A 13,896-nucleotide genomic window follows, 5' to 3' on the forward strand; every position below is an offset into this window, starting at 1 on the left:
CTGATCCTTGCACTTGAACACCACTGCACAAAAGAAAGGAAATGTATTATGGTCATAAGTACCAAGTAAATAATTAAAATGTTATTTTCTTCAACCATAGTGTATCTAGTTGGAGAAAATAACATGTTCAACATGATGTATCCAATTACAAAGCAGTTAATTGTTTTGCTGTTCTGTAAAGTTTCCAGCAGGAATTGATGAGTGTGTTGTTTCAGGTTGGGGAGATCACCAAGATCATGAAAGCCTACATTAACATGATCGTGAAGAAACGGTGCAGTGTGAAATCAGTGTCTAGCCAAGGCAGCACCTGGATTAGGTGATCTTGCTGCCCAGTCATCACCCATCTTCACAACAGGAACACGTGCTCAGCAATGAGCTGTTAGTGACCTGACAGGAGGAAGAGTGGACATTCGGAAGCCATAGGAGTGATAACCTGTTGTTTTAGATGACTACCAAAGTTCAATGAGGGCAAACTGTTGTCCAGCCAGACAAAAGGACTCAAATAAACAATAACCCTGGGAAAACCTCTGCCATGGTATTCAACTCATCAGCAGAAGGCTAGCACATTCTTGTATATGCTACAGTTATTGCAAAGGATTTGTTCGTTTTTAATTCAGATGGAGCACACTGATTCTATCAGTCCATTCTCTGTTAATGGCACCCTTCAAGAGACAAAACAATCTTTGCTTGCTTTTACTTCTTTCTTGTTCTCACATATGCAAATGCCTCTTCTACAAGTGAGTTTTCAATGTCAACTCATGTATAATAGCACAGTTTTGAATAACGTTTTTTTTCCTCACATATGCAGGCTGGGATGAATTTCTAGTGGATTTTCACAGTAAAGTTTAGTCTTTGTACAATCCATACCATGTGATTGTACCATCACTCCTTCTCAGCACTGCAAAATGACACATTCTTATGAAGGTCTCATTCTGAAGGTTACATTTCCACTTCAATGATTTCTTGATTCTGTCACAAAATCCAATCCATACCATGAACGATTTTCAGTTCGGCAAGCCTGTTCTTGTGAGGAAATCAGATTGTTTTGTAGCAGTTGTTGGATCTGTGTCAGTTTTGCACAGAATATTTCTGTGACAGTATTTCAAATGTCAGTTAAAATTGTTTGTATACTATTTTCTACAGTATACTATGTAAGAAGCAGAACCCTACATTTATATAATATACAATATAAATAAATGAATTTAGTAGGCTTCCACTTCAACATCAATATCATAAATGAAAAATAAAAATGTCCCCTAGCTGTTTTAAGCTTTTTACCTCTCATTCAGTTTTTAAGGTATGGTTAAATAGGAGTAGAGAACAAAATATCAAGTTTGAAGAACTATTTAAATCCCTGAGTCATTATGCCTTAATTAGATTTGCTGCCTTTGATTCCTACAATGCCTTCTCTCTCAGCTGTGAAGCCGTTACTGAAGTCAAAAGTAGGGTACTATTTTACAAATTTGCATGTCAAGGCCTCGAACCTTGGAGAATAATTCCCCATAAGATTAGAAGAGCCTGATTGCCATTTTTAATTAAAAGGGAGCAAACAGTCACACTAAATTTTATTTGCATAGTAAGTTGAAATCTGATCAAACAGGTATTTTAAAGTTTTAACTCGATTAACAAGAGATTGCCTGCCCCACTCCATGGTACTTTGGGCATGTTGTCAAACTGGCAGTTGGTCTTCATTTTATTACCAAATGTTTTAATTGCTTCTAAGAAGAAAGGACAGGAAGTGAAGATTTCTTCTATAGAAGGTGAAAGAGAAATTCAGTGCTTATTTCTCAAGGAATTATCATAAGGCCATCTGGAACAGGCTTACATTTACTCTAGCTTACTGATAAAGGTTAATAGTGCTCTTCTGATGACATAAAATGACCGTCTTATTTACACGGCCAAATTTCAAATTTTCCATTTTATGTGACAGGAGAGTAAATCCAAATAATTCAGAAGGACCTGTAGCCGTAAAAGATGTTTTCTTCCTTTAGAATAAAGCACATTTTGTGACTGAGAAACTGAAGATATTGCAAGAATTAAATGAAGAGTACTAAGAAGAGGCCTCCGAGGCAGATGGAGAGGCAGTCATAGTCAGGTACTTCTGTTACAGAGGGAAGGTTTTCTGTTTTTGAAAGAAGTAGTTGTATGTGTGACGGGTGGGGGAGGGAGGGGTATTTATTTAACAGTAGCTCATGCTATTTCTTTTGCAGAAGGAGGCAGCGGGTTAGTTAGTGCACTGTGAGCCTGAAAAGGGTAGATTATTTACCTTAGAAGGCCTCCTTAATTTGAGAAACAGAATGCCCAAATGTGCTGCAGAATGTTAATATGTCAATTGTGGTGCAGTCTCCTTGGAGAATATGTCTGGGTAGGTTTAATGGTCACCCATATTGTCACAACAACTGGGCTTCATCCCCAGTGCTGTCTACCCTGTCTCTTACTACTGTTAGGCTGTGGCTTCTGGGATGGCTGCAGGCAGCCAGTCCAGGGTAAGAATGTAAGCATTTATTATGAAAATCGTGCTTGTTTTTAAAAGAAGACAAAGAAAACAAATCTGTTTTTTTTATTTGTAACTGGCTTTACAAAATGCTTTAATAAATTATTGGATTACATCTTTTGTGTTTTATTTTGTTGTTAATTGATTTGTTGTTCCTTTTGCTTTTGTGATTTTCACTTACAAACACTTAAACCTTCACATTTGTCTGAACACATCTGAAGTCTGGAGTGCTTAAAATCAGCTAAAGGCATCCCCTTCAAGTTCTAAAGCCTTAGATAACAGAGTTTTTTTCAGAGTCCTTGGTCATAGTTTATTTAAATGATTATACTTTTAATTTTTTATCCATCAAATCAGTGCTTTAACACAGCTGATATTCTTTTTTTTTAAACTCACAAGGGTAAAATGATTCTTTAACAGTGTTGAGTTCTATTACTGATAATCAAAATATGATGTTATGATGTAACAGTTTTATTCAAATATATTGGTTTTAACCTAGCAATAGAAGCTGAGCACTAACACCTCACAAGCAGACCCCTGGTTTTTCAGAAGAAAAAATCTCAGACTATATGGCAGGTAATCTTCCAGACATTTCAGTTAAGTCACAAATAAGACCTTGGAAGTATTCACATGGAAGTATACAACCTGTGAATAGCCTATTTTTCAGTAATTTGCTGTTTTTTACAGTAGTATTCTTTCTCACACTAGAGGTACCACTTCTTAGTTACTGGGTCACTTTTGACAGCATTTTACATTATAGGAAACAGATACTTTAAAAACATTATACCAAATATGTGCATCTATGTCACGCTACAAGTTCTTGTGGTATTATCCTATATTTAAAAATCTTAATATAAGACTCTATATATACTATATACTGTATATGTGACTCCTATGTAAAATATAGACATACAATGTGTTGAATATGTAAGTGTGCCTTAAGCAGTGCACAGGAACTTAAGGAGGTCCCAGTTGATTAGTGGAGTTTGTATGTCCTTCTTGTGTCCATGTGCGTTTCCTCCATGTGCTCTGGTTTCCTCCCATAGTCGTAAGACGTGCTGGTGGGTACCGTAATTGGTTTCTGTAAATTGGCTCTGGTGTGTGTGTCCTGCAAGGCACTGGCATCCTATCCAGGGTGTTTCTTGCCTTGTGCCCAGTGCTTCCCAGGATATTCTACAGTCCACCGTGACCCTGATTTGGATAAGTTGTTATTGAAAGTGATAGCATAGATTATTGCCAATGACACTGGAGCCACTATTTCAATAATTTCAGATAAACTATACAACAGCAAATTCAAAAGGAAGTCTTATCAAAATCGAACAAAAAAAAAGAAAGAAACTATTTTGCAAAAAAAATTGGGAAATGTTAAATGGAAGTGTTGATTCTAGCTCGTTTGGTAGTTACAGTAGTAGTCAATTGATCAGAGGATCTCAACTAGACACTTCTAGAAAATCAAAACCCCAGATTTTTATTTCTAAAGAGCAAAATCAAAATTACACTGAATTGTTGGCTACAATAACTGTTATTGTACCTGATAATGTAGCAGGTAGTCAAGGATAAATGGTGCTCCTTGTTTGGGCAAAGCTTGACTGTGCATTTGCAGTTAGTTTGATTAGAGGTACACAATGTTACAGACCCTGCAGAGCATTTATGCCACATATACTGATGGAAAAAAGAAACACAATGTTTTCTGGAATGAGAATACTATAGTTATAGCTTATGTACTTTCACAAAAAGTTGATAATTTGTTTTAAGCCCTCTGACCAGCAATACAGCTTGTGCAGTGGGGCATTGCAACTTGCTAATCACATGAAAGCTCTTTAGGTGCGCTTTTACCCAACGAGGTCCAGCTGGAACAATGCCTGATCAGGTTACCTTTAAAAAGGCCTTAATTCAAAGCTTAGGTCAATGCAAGAAAAAGGCCACACTTTTTCTTTTTTCACTTTTTCAGTTTTCTGTGCATTCCATAATACCTTGAATGACACCAGAAGCAAGAGAGAGAACCATTTGCATGCTGCAGGTAGGCATGTCATGTGCCAGCATGCCAAACACTGTGGAGTAAGCTGCTCCACTGTATCCCGACTGCAAAGAAGGTTTCAGCAGACCGGCAGGACAGATGAACAGAGCAGGACCGACACATCAGACTGGTCCATCTGAGAGATCATTTCAGATCTGCCACCCATACTGTTGCTGAAACTGCCGGCAGACACAATGCCCGCATCAGTGCCAGGACAGTGAGGCTCCATGCTGCTGACCTTAGAGCAAGGAGACCTGTCAGAGGCCCTCTTCTCACACCTCACAGACATCACACCTGACTGGCTTGGGCCAGACAGAGGCTGCGATGGACTCGTCAGCAGTGGCATCAGGTCCTCTTCACGGATGAGTCATTCTTTAGCCTGTTCCATGCAGACGGAGTGTGGAGGATGTGGTGTTTCATTTCTTTTTTCATCAATATACATGTGTTTTTTAATGTGAAATGGGTCTGTGTTTAGGAAATTAAAGTTGAATAGCTTTGACTTATTACACCCAGGCAGATCTGAGATCCCAGTCTTCGGTTAACACAGGGACTCACCGCATTCACACAAGGACCTCGACTCCGCCCGGCAATACTTGGACCTTGTATGGAAGGCTCTTTCAGCTGCCTGCCACTAACTGGTCAGTAATCAGCTGGCTATTTAACCTCCGCTCGCCACTGTCCCGGTGCTCTGATATTTGAGCTACTTGGTTGCAGTAGTTCTCTCGCACCAAGAATTCTGGTTGTTTACGAAACCAGCTTTCCGTGGCCTGAAATAACCACTGCCTGTTTGCGTCCATGAATATTTCCTCATTTGCTAAACCTGCCAGCCCTGTTTTCTGATTCCACACCTGAACAGGGGCAGTCATGCGTTTCCGGTCAGCACTCGGGTTTCTCCAATATTTTCATGGACACGACCTTGGCTACCTTTGTCACCCCTCGCCTGCCCTTCATGTGTCTCCATGACCATTTGCCATTTTCATCTCTCCATTGTGTATAGCAGCTGGATCTCTATTTCCATCAGCCAGCCATGGGCTCTTCAACACTAAGACACGGCATAACATTTATAGTACAATTTATTGCTGCTGAATACAGTCTAGTTTCCTATGCACTGCGATAAGCAGTAGATTTGTACCTGGAGGGAATTGGTACACCGGTGTATCTTTCCATTAGCTTATTCAAAGTGGGCAGCATCTATTCATTATTTGTGTGCCAAAGAATGATGGGAATGTACATACAGTATATGGTGAGAGGCAGATGTTTAACCCATTCCAAGAGCTCATGACTTATTTGCAAAATTGTCAAATAGAAAAGTTTGGAAACATCTGGCTCAGTCTTATCAATTTGTCAGGGATCCAAGCAAACCACACTTGCAAAACTCACAGTCAGTTACCTTGTAGGATTTCTAAGTTCTCAATGAATGATGGGTTTTGTAGTGCAAGGATTGGAAGATGATATCCTACTATCTGACATTCTATTGATTTGCAGAAATAAGGCAGACCATTTAAATTAAATTGCCTTCTTGGGATGAATAAAGCATATTTGAATTGAATTTGAGATGAGGCTACAGCAGTATGGGTTTGATAAGAAATGTACAGAACAGTGTAGAATATTTGAGTCACATCATTGATTGAGTGGAAATCACATCTTTAAAGGAAAAATCTTTCCTGAATCGATTGAAAAGGCTGTGCTGTCCAGAAATACAGCAGACCTGAGGTATTTCTTTACTTTGCTAAATTACTATGGGAAATTCATACAAAATCTGTATACTAAGAATAAACCTTTGACAAGTTCGTTAGAAAATAATGGGATCACTGGAATTCAGTTTAGAGAGATTTTTTTTATTGTGTCATTTGTCTTTTTAGATGTTTAATCAAGGTAAGTAGTGTCTCAACATTCATAAGAGGGTTTGGTGCAGAGAGCTGTCATGAATAGTCAAATTACCATGTTACCAAGTCCACCCCATATCGTCACATAATGTACTAAAGTATATAGTATGTATGGTTAAAGATATAAGTAACACTCATTTATATGATTATTAAAGTACTAATGTATTGGCTTTAATTTAAATAACATTGATAAAGTAAAAGAAACAACAGTAATCACAAACTTCTAGTAATCAGATAAAATAAACATTAATCTCTTCTCTGTGTCCAGCCTGCACTTTCTCTCTCTCTGCCTCTGTGATTAGCTCACCCCACTGTAAAGAAACAGACAATTAAACTGTCAAAGAGCCTGTAAAGTTGTCTAGTCCTTCCCCATGCTGCCGACACAAAACTAGGAGTGTTTGTTATAATATAGAAATGATACAATGTTGAGATGTCGGTGCTGGTTAGAGGGTACTTTGGCAGGGGGCAGGGAGAGGCTCACTCACTAGCTTGATTTGTCTCATCATCTTAATCTGGTGTGCCGCTAATTTGAAAGTTGAGGTTAACAACCTTCATCCCGTCTGCACTTCCATACAATTCAGTTGGTCTGACTGAATGGCGAATAAGCAAATTTGCAGCTTCTATTCACAGATGTCGTGACCCTACTTTAAAAGTATTTATAATGATTCATTGTGGTATTCCTTGTGCCAGTGCAGGCAAAGGAAGGTTGCAAAAAAGGTTATTTCTGGGAAGAGTTTTAGAATAAAATGATCTCTGTTAAAACGTTATGTGTCCCAAAAAAGGTTGAATCATATGCTTACTACAGGCTTAACCTGTAAATACACTTCGTACAGCTCAACAGTTTAACAAAAGAACAAAGTTTTAAGTGTTTTTGGGAGAGGTGTTGGATACATAATTTAAGTTAAGCACAGGAACTCTAGATTTAAAGCAACACTTTGAAGTGCAGCCCCTTCCTAATGAGCATACCCTTGGAGTTGGTGTCCATCAACTTACAGCAGTAATTTGTTTATATGAATGGAGTGCTACCAGACCAGGAGACAGAGATGGTGTGTGACCCGCTCACAGGAGACTACTTCAGTCAGTTTGGGGTATTGCAGAAGATCCACTCTGAGTAACACACACAGAGTCATTTCTTCCAGGCCATGTGTGTCCTCCTCATTATTCAGAATATTAGGACAACACCCCTTAGTACACTAGCTGAGATGGCCTTTGAGACACCCCTATGTCACACCAATGTGGTTGACAACCCCACATATGATGCTCAATTCATGGAGTAATGGCTCATGTCTCATGTCATAGAAACAGCTCATGTCTATATCACTTTCCAAGAGTTGCAGGACAAAGGTTCAGGTGAAACTGTGACCTACAGGTAAAGGATAGGTTCTTCAAATTCCAGAGCAAGTTTAGGTCTATGGGCATAAATGGATCAGAAGTAATTATCCCAGATGTGACTTTACATGGATTGGAGGGTGACTGTGACCAGGTACTATCTGCACCTACCCCCTCAGAGTCACCTGTTTGTATTCAATTAAGATTATAGACAGTGCTCTGTTGAAAGCACTGATCCACTGATTCACTTCTGGGTCTTTACAATTTCTCCTGGGGGCAAGGAGGCTGACTGAGGGGCAATGTAGCATTCTGCCCATCCCCCTGGTATTGGACTGCCGGGACTATTTCCTTGATTTTTCTCCCCACTTTCCATGTGTGCTCACCTACTTTCCTCCCCCTTCACTTGATTGACAAATCATACAAGACTGACAGTTAATAAACATATTTAGAGAAAACAATTTCAAGTTCAAGTTTATTGTCATTATACACATACACAGATATGTGGTATAACAAAATGCTATTAAGCTAGCTCTAAGACGGTAAGTGGTACAAAAAACAATACAATTGTATAAGAAAAGAAAGACATAGACTACAGGCAATGTGCAAAACAACAACAGGCAATGTACAAAACAACATCAGGTAACAGGTAATGTGCAAATCAACATCAGTTGTGCAAAATCATACATCAACAGAATGAAACAAAGGATACAAAATTATGGGGAGTGCACTTCTTGACATAGAGGTAAATGTCAATGTGTGTTTGAGTTTTGATAAAGAGAGAAGGCACTGTAAGGGTTCAGACCGTAGGTGAGAGAGGCTGGGAGTTTAAAAGTTTGATAGTGCGGGGGTAATAACTGTCTCTGAGTCTGGTAGTCCGGGCCTGAATGCTCCGTTTTCCAGATGGTAGAGGGTCAAACAGTCTGTAGCTGGGGTGTGTGGGGTCTTTGATGATGCTTAGAGCTTTCCTCAGGCACCGTATGTCATAAATGTCCTGGATGGATGGGAGAGCAACCCCAGTGATGGACTGGGCAGTTTTCACCACCCGCTGTAGGGCTCTGCGGTCAGCAGTACTGCAGTTGTCATGCCACACTGTGATACAACCTGTCAGTATGCTTTCTGTAGTGCATCTGTAAAAGTTGGTGAGGATGTGGGGAGATATCTTAGCCTTCTTCAACCGTCTTAGGAAGTACAGGCGCTGTTGTGCTTTCTTAATCAGACAAGTGGTGTTGAGAAATCATGTGAGGTCCTCAGTGATATGGACGCCAAGGAATTTAAAGTTACTGACCCTTTCCAATTCAGTCCCATTGATGTGGATAGGAGCATGACCATTTTGCAGTTTTCTGAAATCAACGATCAGCTCCATGGTTTTGCTGACGTTGAGGGTGAGGTTGTTGTCTTCACACCACAATATAAGAAGATTGACCTCCTCCCTGTAGGCCCTCTCATCATTGTCTGTGATCAGACCTACAACTGTGGTGTCATCTGCAAACCTGATGATAGAGTTGGTGTAATGTTTGGCCTTACAGTCGTGGGTGTAGAGGGAGAAGAGCACTGGACTAAGCACACAACCCTGGGGGACCCCAGTGTTCAGAGTTAGTGTGCCAGAGGTGTGGTTTCCAAGCCTTACAGTCTGGGGTCTGCCTGTCAGGAAGTCCAGAATCCAGTTGCAGAAGCTGGTGTCAAGACCCAGTGCACTGAGTTTCTTGACTAGTTTCTTTGGAATTATGGTGTTAAAAGCTGAGCTGAAGTGTATGGCAATGGAGATTGCGTCATCTGTGGATCTGTTGGGCCTGTAGGCGAATTGGTCCAGTGTGTCTGGAATGGTGTCCTTAATGTGCCCCATAACCAGCCTCTCGAAGCACTTCATGATAACAGGGGTTATTGCCACCGGGCGGTAGTCATTAAGGCATGTCACTTTGGTTTTCTTCGGAATTTGGATGATGGTGGTTGTCTTGAAGCAGGTAGGGATTACAGCTTGGGCCAGGGACATGTTGAAAATGTCTGTGAATACACCTGCCAGTTGTTTGGGGCAGGTTCTGAGGACGCGTCTGGGTATGCCGTCAGGTCCTGCAGCCTCTCGTGTATTCACTTTAAGCAGAGATCTCCTCACCTCAACAGCAGACAGTGAGAGCACCTGGTCAGCTGCGGAGGGTGCAGCTCTGTTGACTGGTTCTGTGTTGCTGGCTTCAAACCGAGCATAGAAAGTGTTGAGCTCGTTAGGCAGGGAGGCATCATGGGCAGATGCACAGATGTTCTTCCTTTTGTAGTCTGTGAGGGCCTGTATACCTTGTCACATGAGCCGTGGGTAATTAGTGGTGAAGTGTTCCTCTAATTCCTGTTTGAGTGTGTTTTTTGCATGTTTACTACCATTCTTTAGATTGATCCTGGCTGACTTTAGTTCGGATTTATTGCCCGATTTGAATGCTGCATCCCTTGCTTTGATTAGGATGTGAACCTCACTGTTCATCCATGGTTTCTGGTTAGGAAAAGTTCTTATTTCTTTTGTGAGTGTAACATCATCAGCACATTTCCTGATGTAGCTAGTGACTGATGATGCATATTCCTGTATGTCGGTGTGTGATCCCTGTGTGTCTGCCTCTTTAAACACATCCCAGTCAGTGCATTCAAAACAGTCCTGCAGGACTAATTCAGCTCCTTCAGGCCACACTTTCACCATTCTGGCCACTGGTTTCACTCGCCTGTACAGCTGTCTGTATGCTGGGAGGAGAAACAGAGTGATGTGGTCTGAGTTTCCGCAGTGGGAGAGGGGTACAGCCTTGTAAGCATTCTGAATCTTAGTGTAAACGTGGTCCAGAGTGTTTTCTCCTCTTGTTGGGAACGAGACATGCTGATGGTATTACGGGAGAACAGAGTTGAGATTTGTATGATTAAAGTCACCCTATCAATATTTTCTATTTAGAAATATTTCTATTTCTATCAAGAAAAAAAAGTTACTAAAATTTTAAACTAATCATCTTGAGATTACATAAAAAAAACAGCTGCTTTGGGGCAGACGGTTTAGTTCGTAAAGGTGCTTATCCAAGAGGAGATTGAGCCCTGGTCACATGTTCAAGCATGGATCTAACTTGGTTTTTTAAATACGTTTTTACTAGCATCCTAAACTGAAAAAATTTCAAATATTTCAAAATTTAAAAACAGCTTTGAGGCATGTGAACTAGTCCCTAACCCTTGGGAAGGGAAAAAGCAATTTTGCTGTTTGTTGTGAAAATAACAACATAGATAGCAAAAATGACGTTTAAAGGAAAATGGAGCTTTTTTCAGCTGATAAGACAGCTAAAATTTATAACTTTAGCTCCCTTTGGCTTGCATGGAACTTGGTGCCAGCAGCCAGGTACTTGATGACGTACTTGACATGTCACCTCTGGAGATGCAGTATGCTGACTGAAGACCTTCTTGACCTCATGTGTCTTCCAAAGTGCAGTTTCCAGACCTATGGGGTAGCCAGGCACATCTGACCATCCAGAGTTAGGCCATAAATCAAGTGGTGAGTGCTCAACTGGGGTAAGTTGCATGCACAAGATAGTGCTGGTCCGATGCACAAATCCTATGTTTCTCACCTAGTTGCAGAACATAGAGCTCAAGCTGTTCTTGCAGCAGCAGTGTGGGTTCCAAGCCTCCATAGCGGTGATCAAAGGCTCCTAATACTGTCCAGCAATCAGCCAGTTCCTCCGGGACAAAATCTACAGTAGCAGCACTCCCTGGAACTCTTCTTCTGTTTTTCTTCAATAATTGTGTGGTCGGTCTTTTCCTCTGAACAGCCATTCAAATGTGCAGGCAGGTTGAATTTGGTATTTAATGTCTCCCATGACCCTTGCCTGGTGCATGTATTGAGGTCCCCAGCTTTGGGCCCAATGCTCCAGTCACTTTGATTGGCCGTGACAGAAAATTGCTGTGGTTCACGTCACCACAGTCATGAAGGCTACGACTGAAAATCCTAGGAAAAGTCGTGTAGTGTGATGCAGGCATGAAAGCACAGCACTCGCTAACAATCCATGTGATTAAGTCAAGTAAAATGTTACACCTCACACCTCCTGTTTACAGGGGGAGAGGGGGAAAACGTCAAAGAAATAGTTTTAAGAGTCTAATATGAAACTATGATATTTAAACATTTTCGTTTTACAGGAATTCACCTTTTGTGGATGATAGCTGTATTTCAAACATTCGTCAGAGCAAACAATAAGGATCCCCACTTAATGCAGAACTTCCATGCCCATTCGTATTTGGATTGCGTTGTTTCATGGTTTAAATATGTCTGCATTGTATGGCAGGATAGTAACCTGATGGTCTTTCCCTGCTTGTCTGCCTGAGGTTGTATACAGCACAAAAGATCTAATTGTACCCATACGTTTTGGGTTCTTACCAATTGTAATGTTTAAATAATTAAATGCTTGTTATTATGGTGCCATACTATAAAAATGTATGTGAAAAATATATTTTTTAATCTGCTTCAAAAATGTACATTACAAACCTGTATTTTTAGTTTCAGAAATGTTTAATGGTTGATCATAGATAACAGAATACATTATAGGCTACCAAAAAATACATTTTTGGGGGAGAGTGTGATGTTTTGTTCCTACAAGGATGCAATAAATATTTTCTTTATAAGTGACAACAGTTTTGTATAATATTTAATTCAATTCATTTTTATATAGGACCTTTCACAACAAGGTTGCCCCAAGGTGCTTAACAATGCAAGTGACCATACATGTGAATACAGAAATCTATGATTTTAAATATATATTATTGTATCTATTTCTTGTGTCTGAGAAGTGTCTAGTGTTTGATGAATTCGTCATTGTAGTTGTTTAATTTTTACACTGATAAAAAAACAGAATGTATTTGGATTATAATGTAAGCATTCCTGTTCATGATTTATTTTGTTCCTGTTTTTTTACTAATGTTACAATGGTCATAAAAAGTAAATATTTGCAATTCTCAAGGTCTAAGAAACAACAAGTAAGAAGCTGAAGTGTTTACTGAGCATTAGGTGATCATTGAGTTACAGATCAAAAGAGACCTTCTGGGGAATTGCTTTAGTTAATCATAATAAGAGTGAACATTCAACACCTAGGAAGACAGGATAAGGAGACACAGGGGAAGCAGAGGGAGAAAAAGAGACATACAGTAGAAGAAAGAGAGAACAGCAGAAGAAGAGTGCTTCGTGAGAGGACTTTGTTCAGAACAACCGTTAAGACCGGATTCTAGCTAAGTATTTGAACCTTGTTCAAGAAAGCTTGCTGTTCTGTTATTTTAGGAAACTTCTGATTTCCTTTTTGAAAAATCCCTAAAGAGGTTCTCTCCAGGTTACTTATGCATTTTCAGAATAGGGTGTTCCCATTCAATTTGGAGAATCTGGGTTTACAAGAAGGGAGGTTTAGCTCTGGGTTGTATTCTTTTTTATTCAGAATTTAGGTTTCATACTCTTGTTGGCCTGTTTTGGCATTATATAAGATTTCTGATTGCTTGGCAGTCTGGGTTTTCAGGGACTGTCAGAACACATGCCACTGTTTGTAAACAGAGTAAATTGCATGTTTTATTTTATGTCACGTGTTGTTTAGTTTCTGTTTAGTTAATAAATGTTTATCCCAGTTTGCCTCTCATTTATTACTCTTTTGTCAGAGCTGTGCCAGAGAAGAAAGAACTCAGCTGCCTCAAACTAAACTGCCATTCAGATATATTTTTGGCAATTGGAAATTGTAGTTATTTATTTAAATAATTGTTAATCCTGATCTAGATTCGATATTTTCATATTCTTAGCAATATGAAGCTTACACCCGAAGAAGGCTCCATAGCTGAAAAGTTGTGTTTTCTTTCTTCTCTTTCCAGCATGGAATAAACCTATTACTTGTTCCTATTCATAGCAATATATAACAATTCAAAATGTATCACCTTCAGTAAATCAGTAACATTACATTCACTTGACCAGATCTCTGTTAAGAATAAAAAACAGCTTAACCATACTGCAAAGTTTAAAGCAACCTGTCATTATGCACCAACAATCATCTCAGCAAATCTATCCATCCAATTTCTAATCAACTATTCATCCATTTTCTAACCACTTCTTCCAATTCAGGGTTGCTGAGGAACCAAAATCTATCCCAGCAAGCAGCAGGCACAAGGTAGGGTACACCCTGAATGGCACACCAATCCAC

General features: G+C 39.8%; 1 protein-coding gene across 1 annotated transcript in view; it reads left to right on the plus strand.

Annotated features, from left to right (window-relative positions):
• myo10l3 (myosin X, like 3) overlaps positions 1-2,610 on the plus strand; it is a 57,993-nt gene extending 55,383 nt beyond the window's left edge. The window contains exon 35 of the mRNA XM_088931146.1: positions 216-2,610. Coding sequence (XP_088787272.1) covers positions 216-320 — 105 coding nt within the window. The 3' untranslated portion in view covers positions 321-2,610. The remainder of the gene's footprint in view (positions 1-215) is intronic.
• Positions 2,611-13,896: the final 11,286 nt, after the last annotated feature.

This window comes from Atractosteus spatula, chromosome 13, assembly GCF_055471065.1.
Source record: "Atractosteus spatula isolate fAtrSpa1 chromosome 13, fAtrSpa1.hap1, whole genome shotgun sequence".
NCBI lineage: Eukaryota > Metazoa > Chordata > Actinopteri > Semionotiformes > Lepisosteidae > Atractosteus > Atractosteus spatula.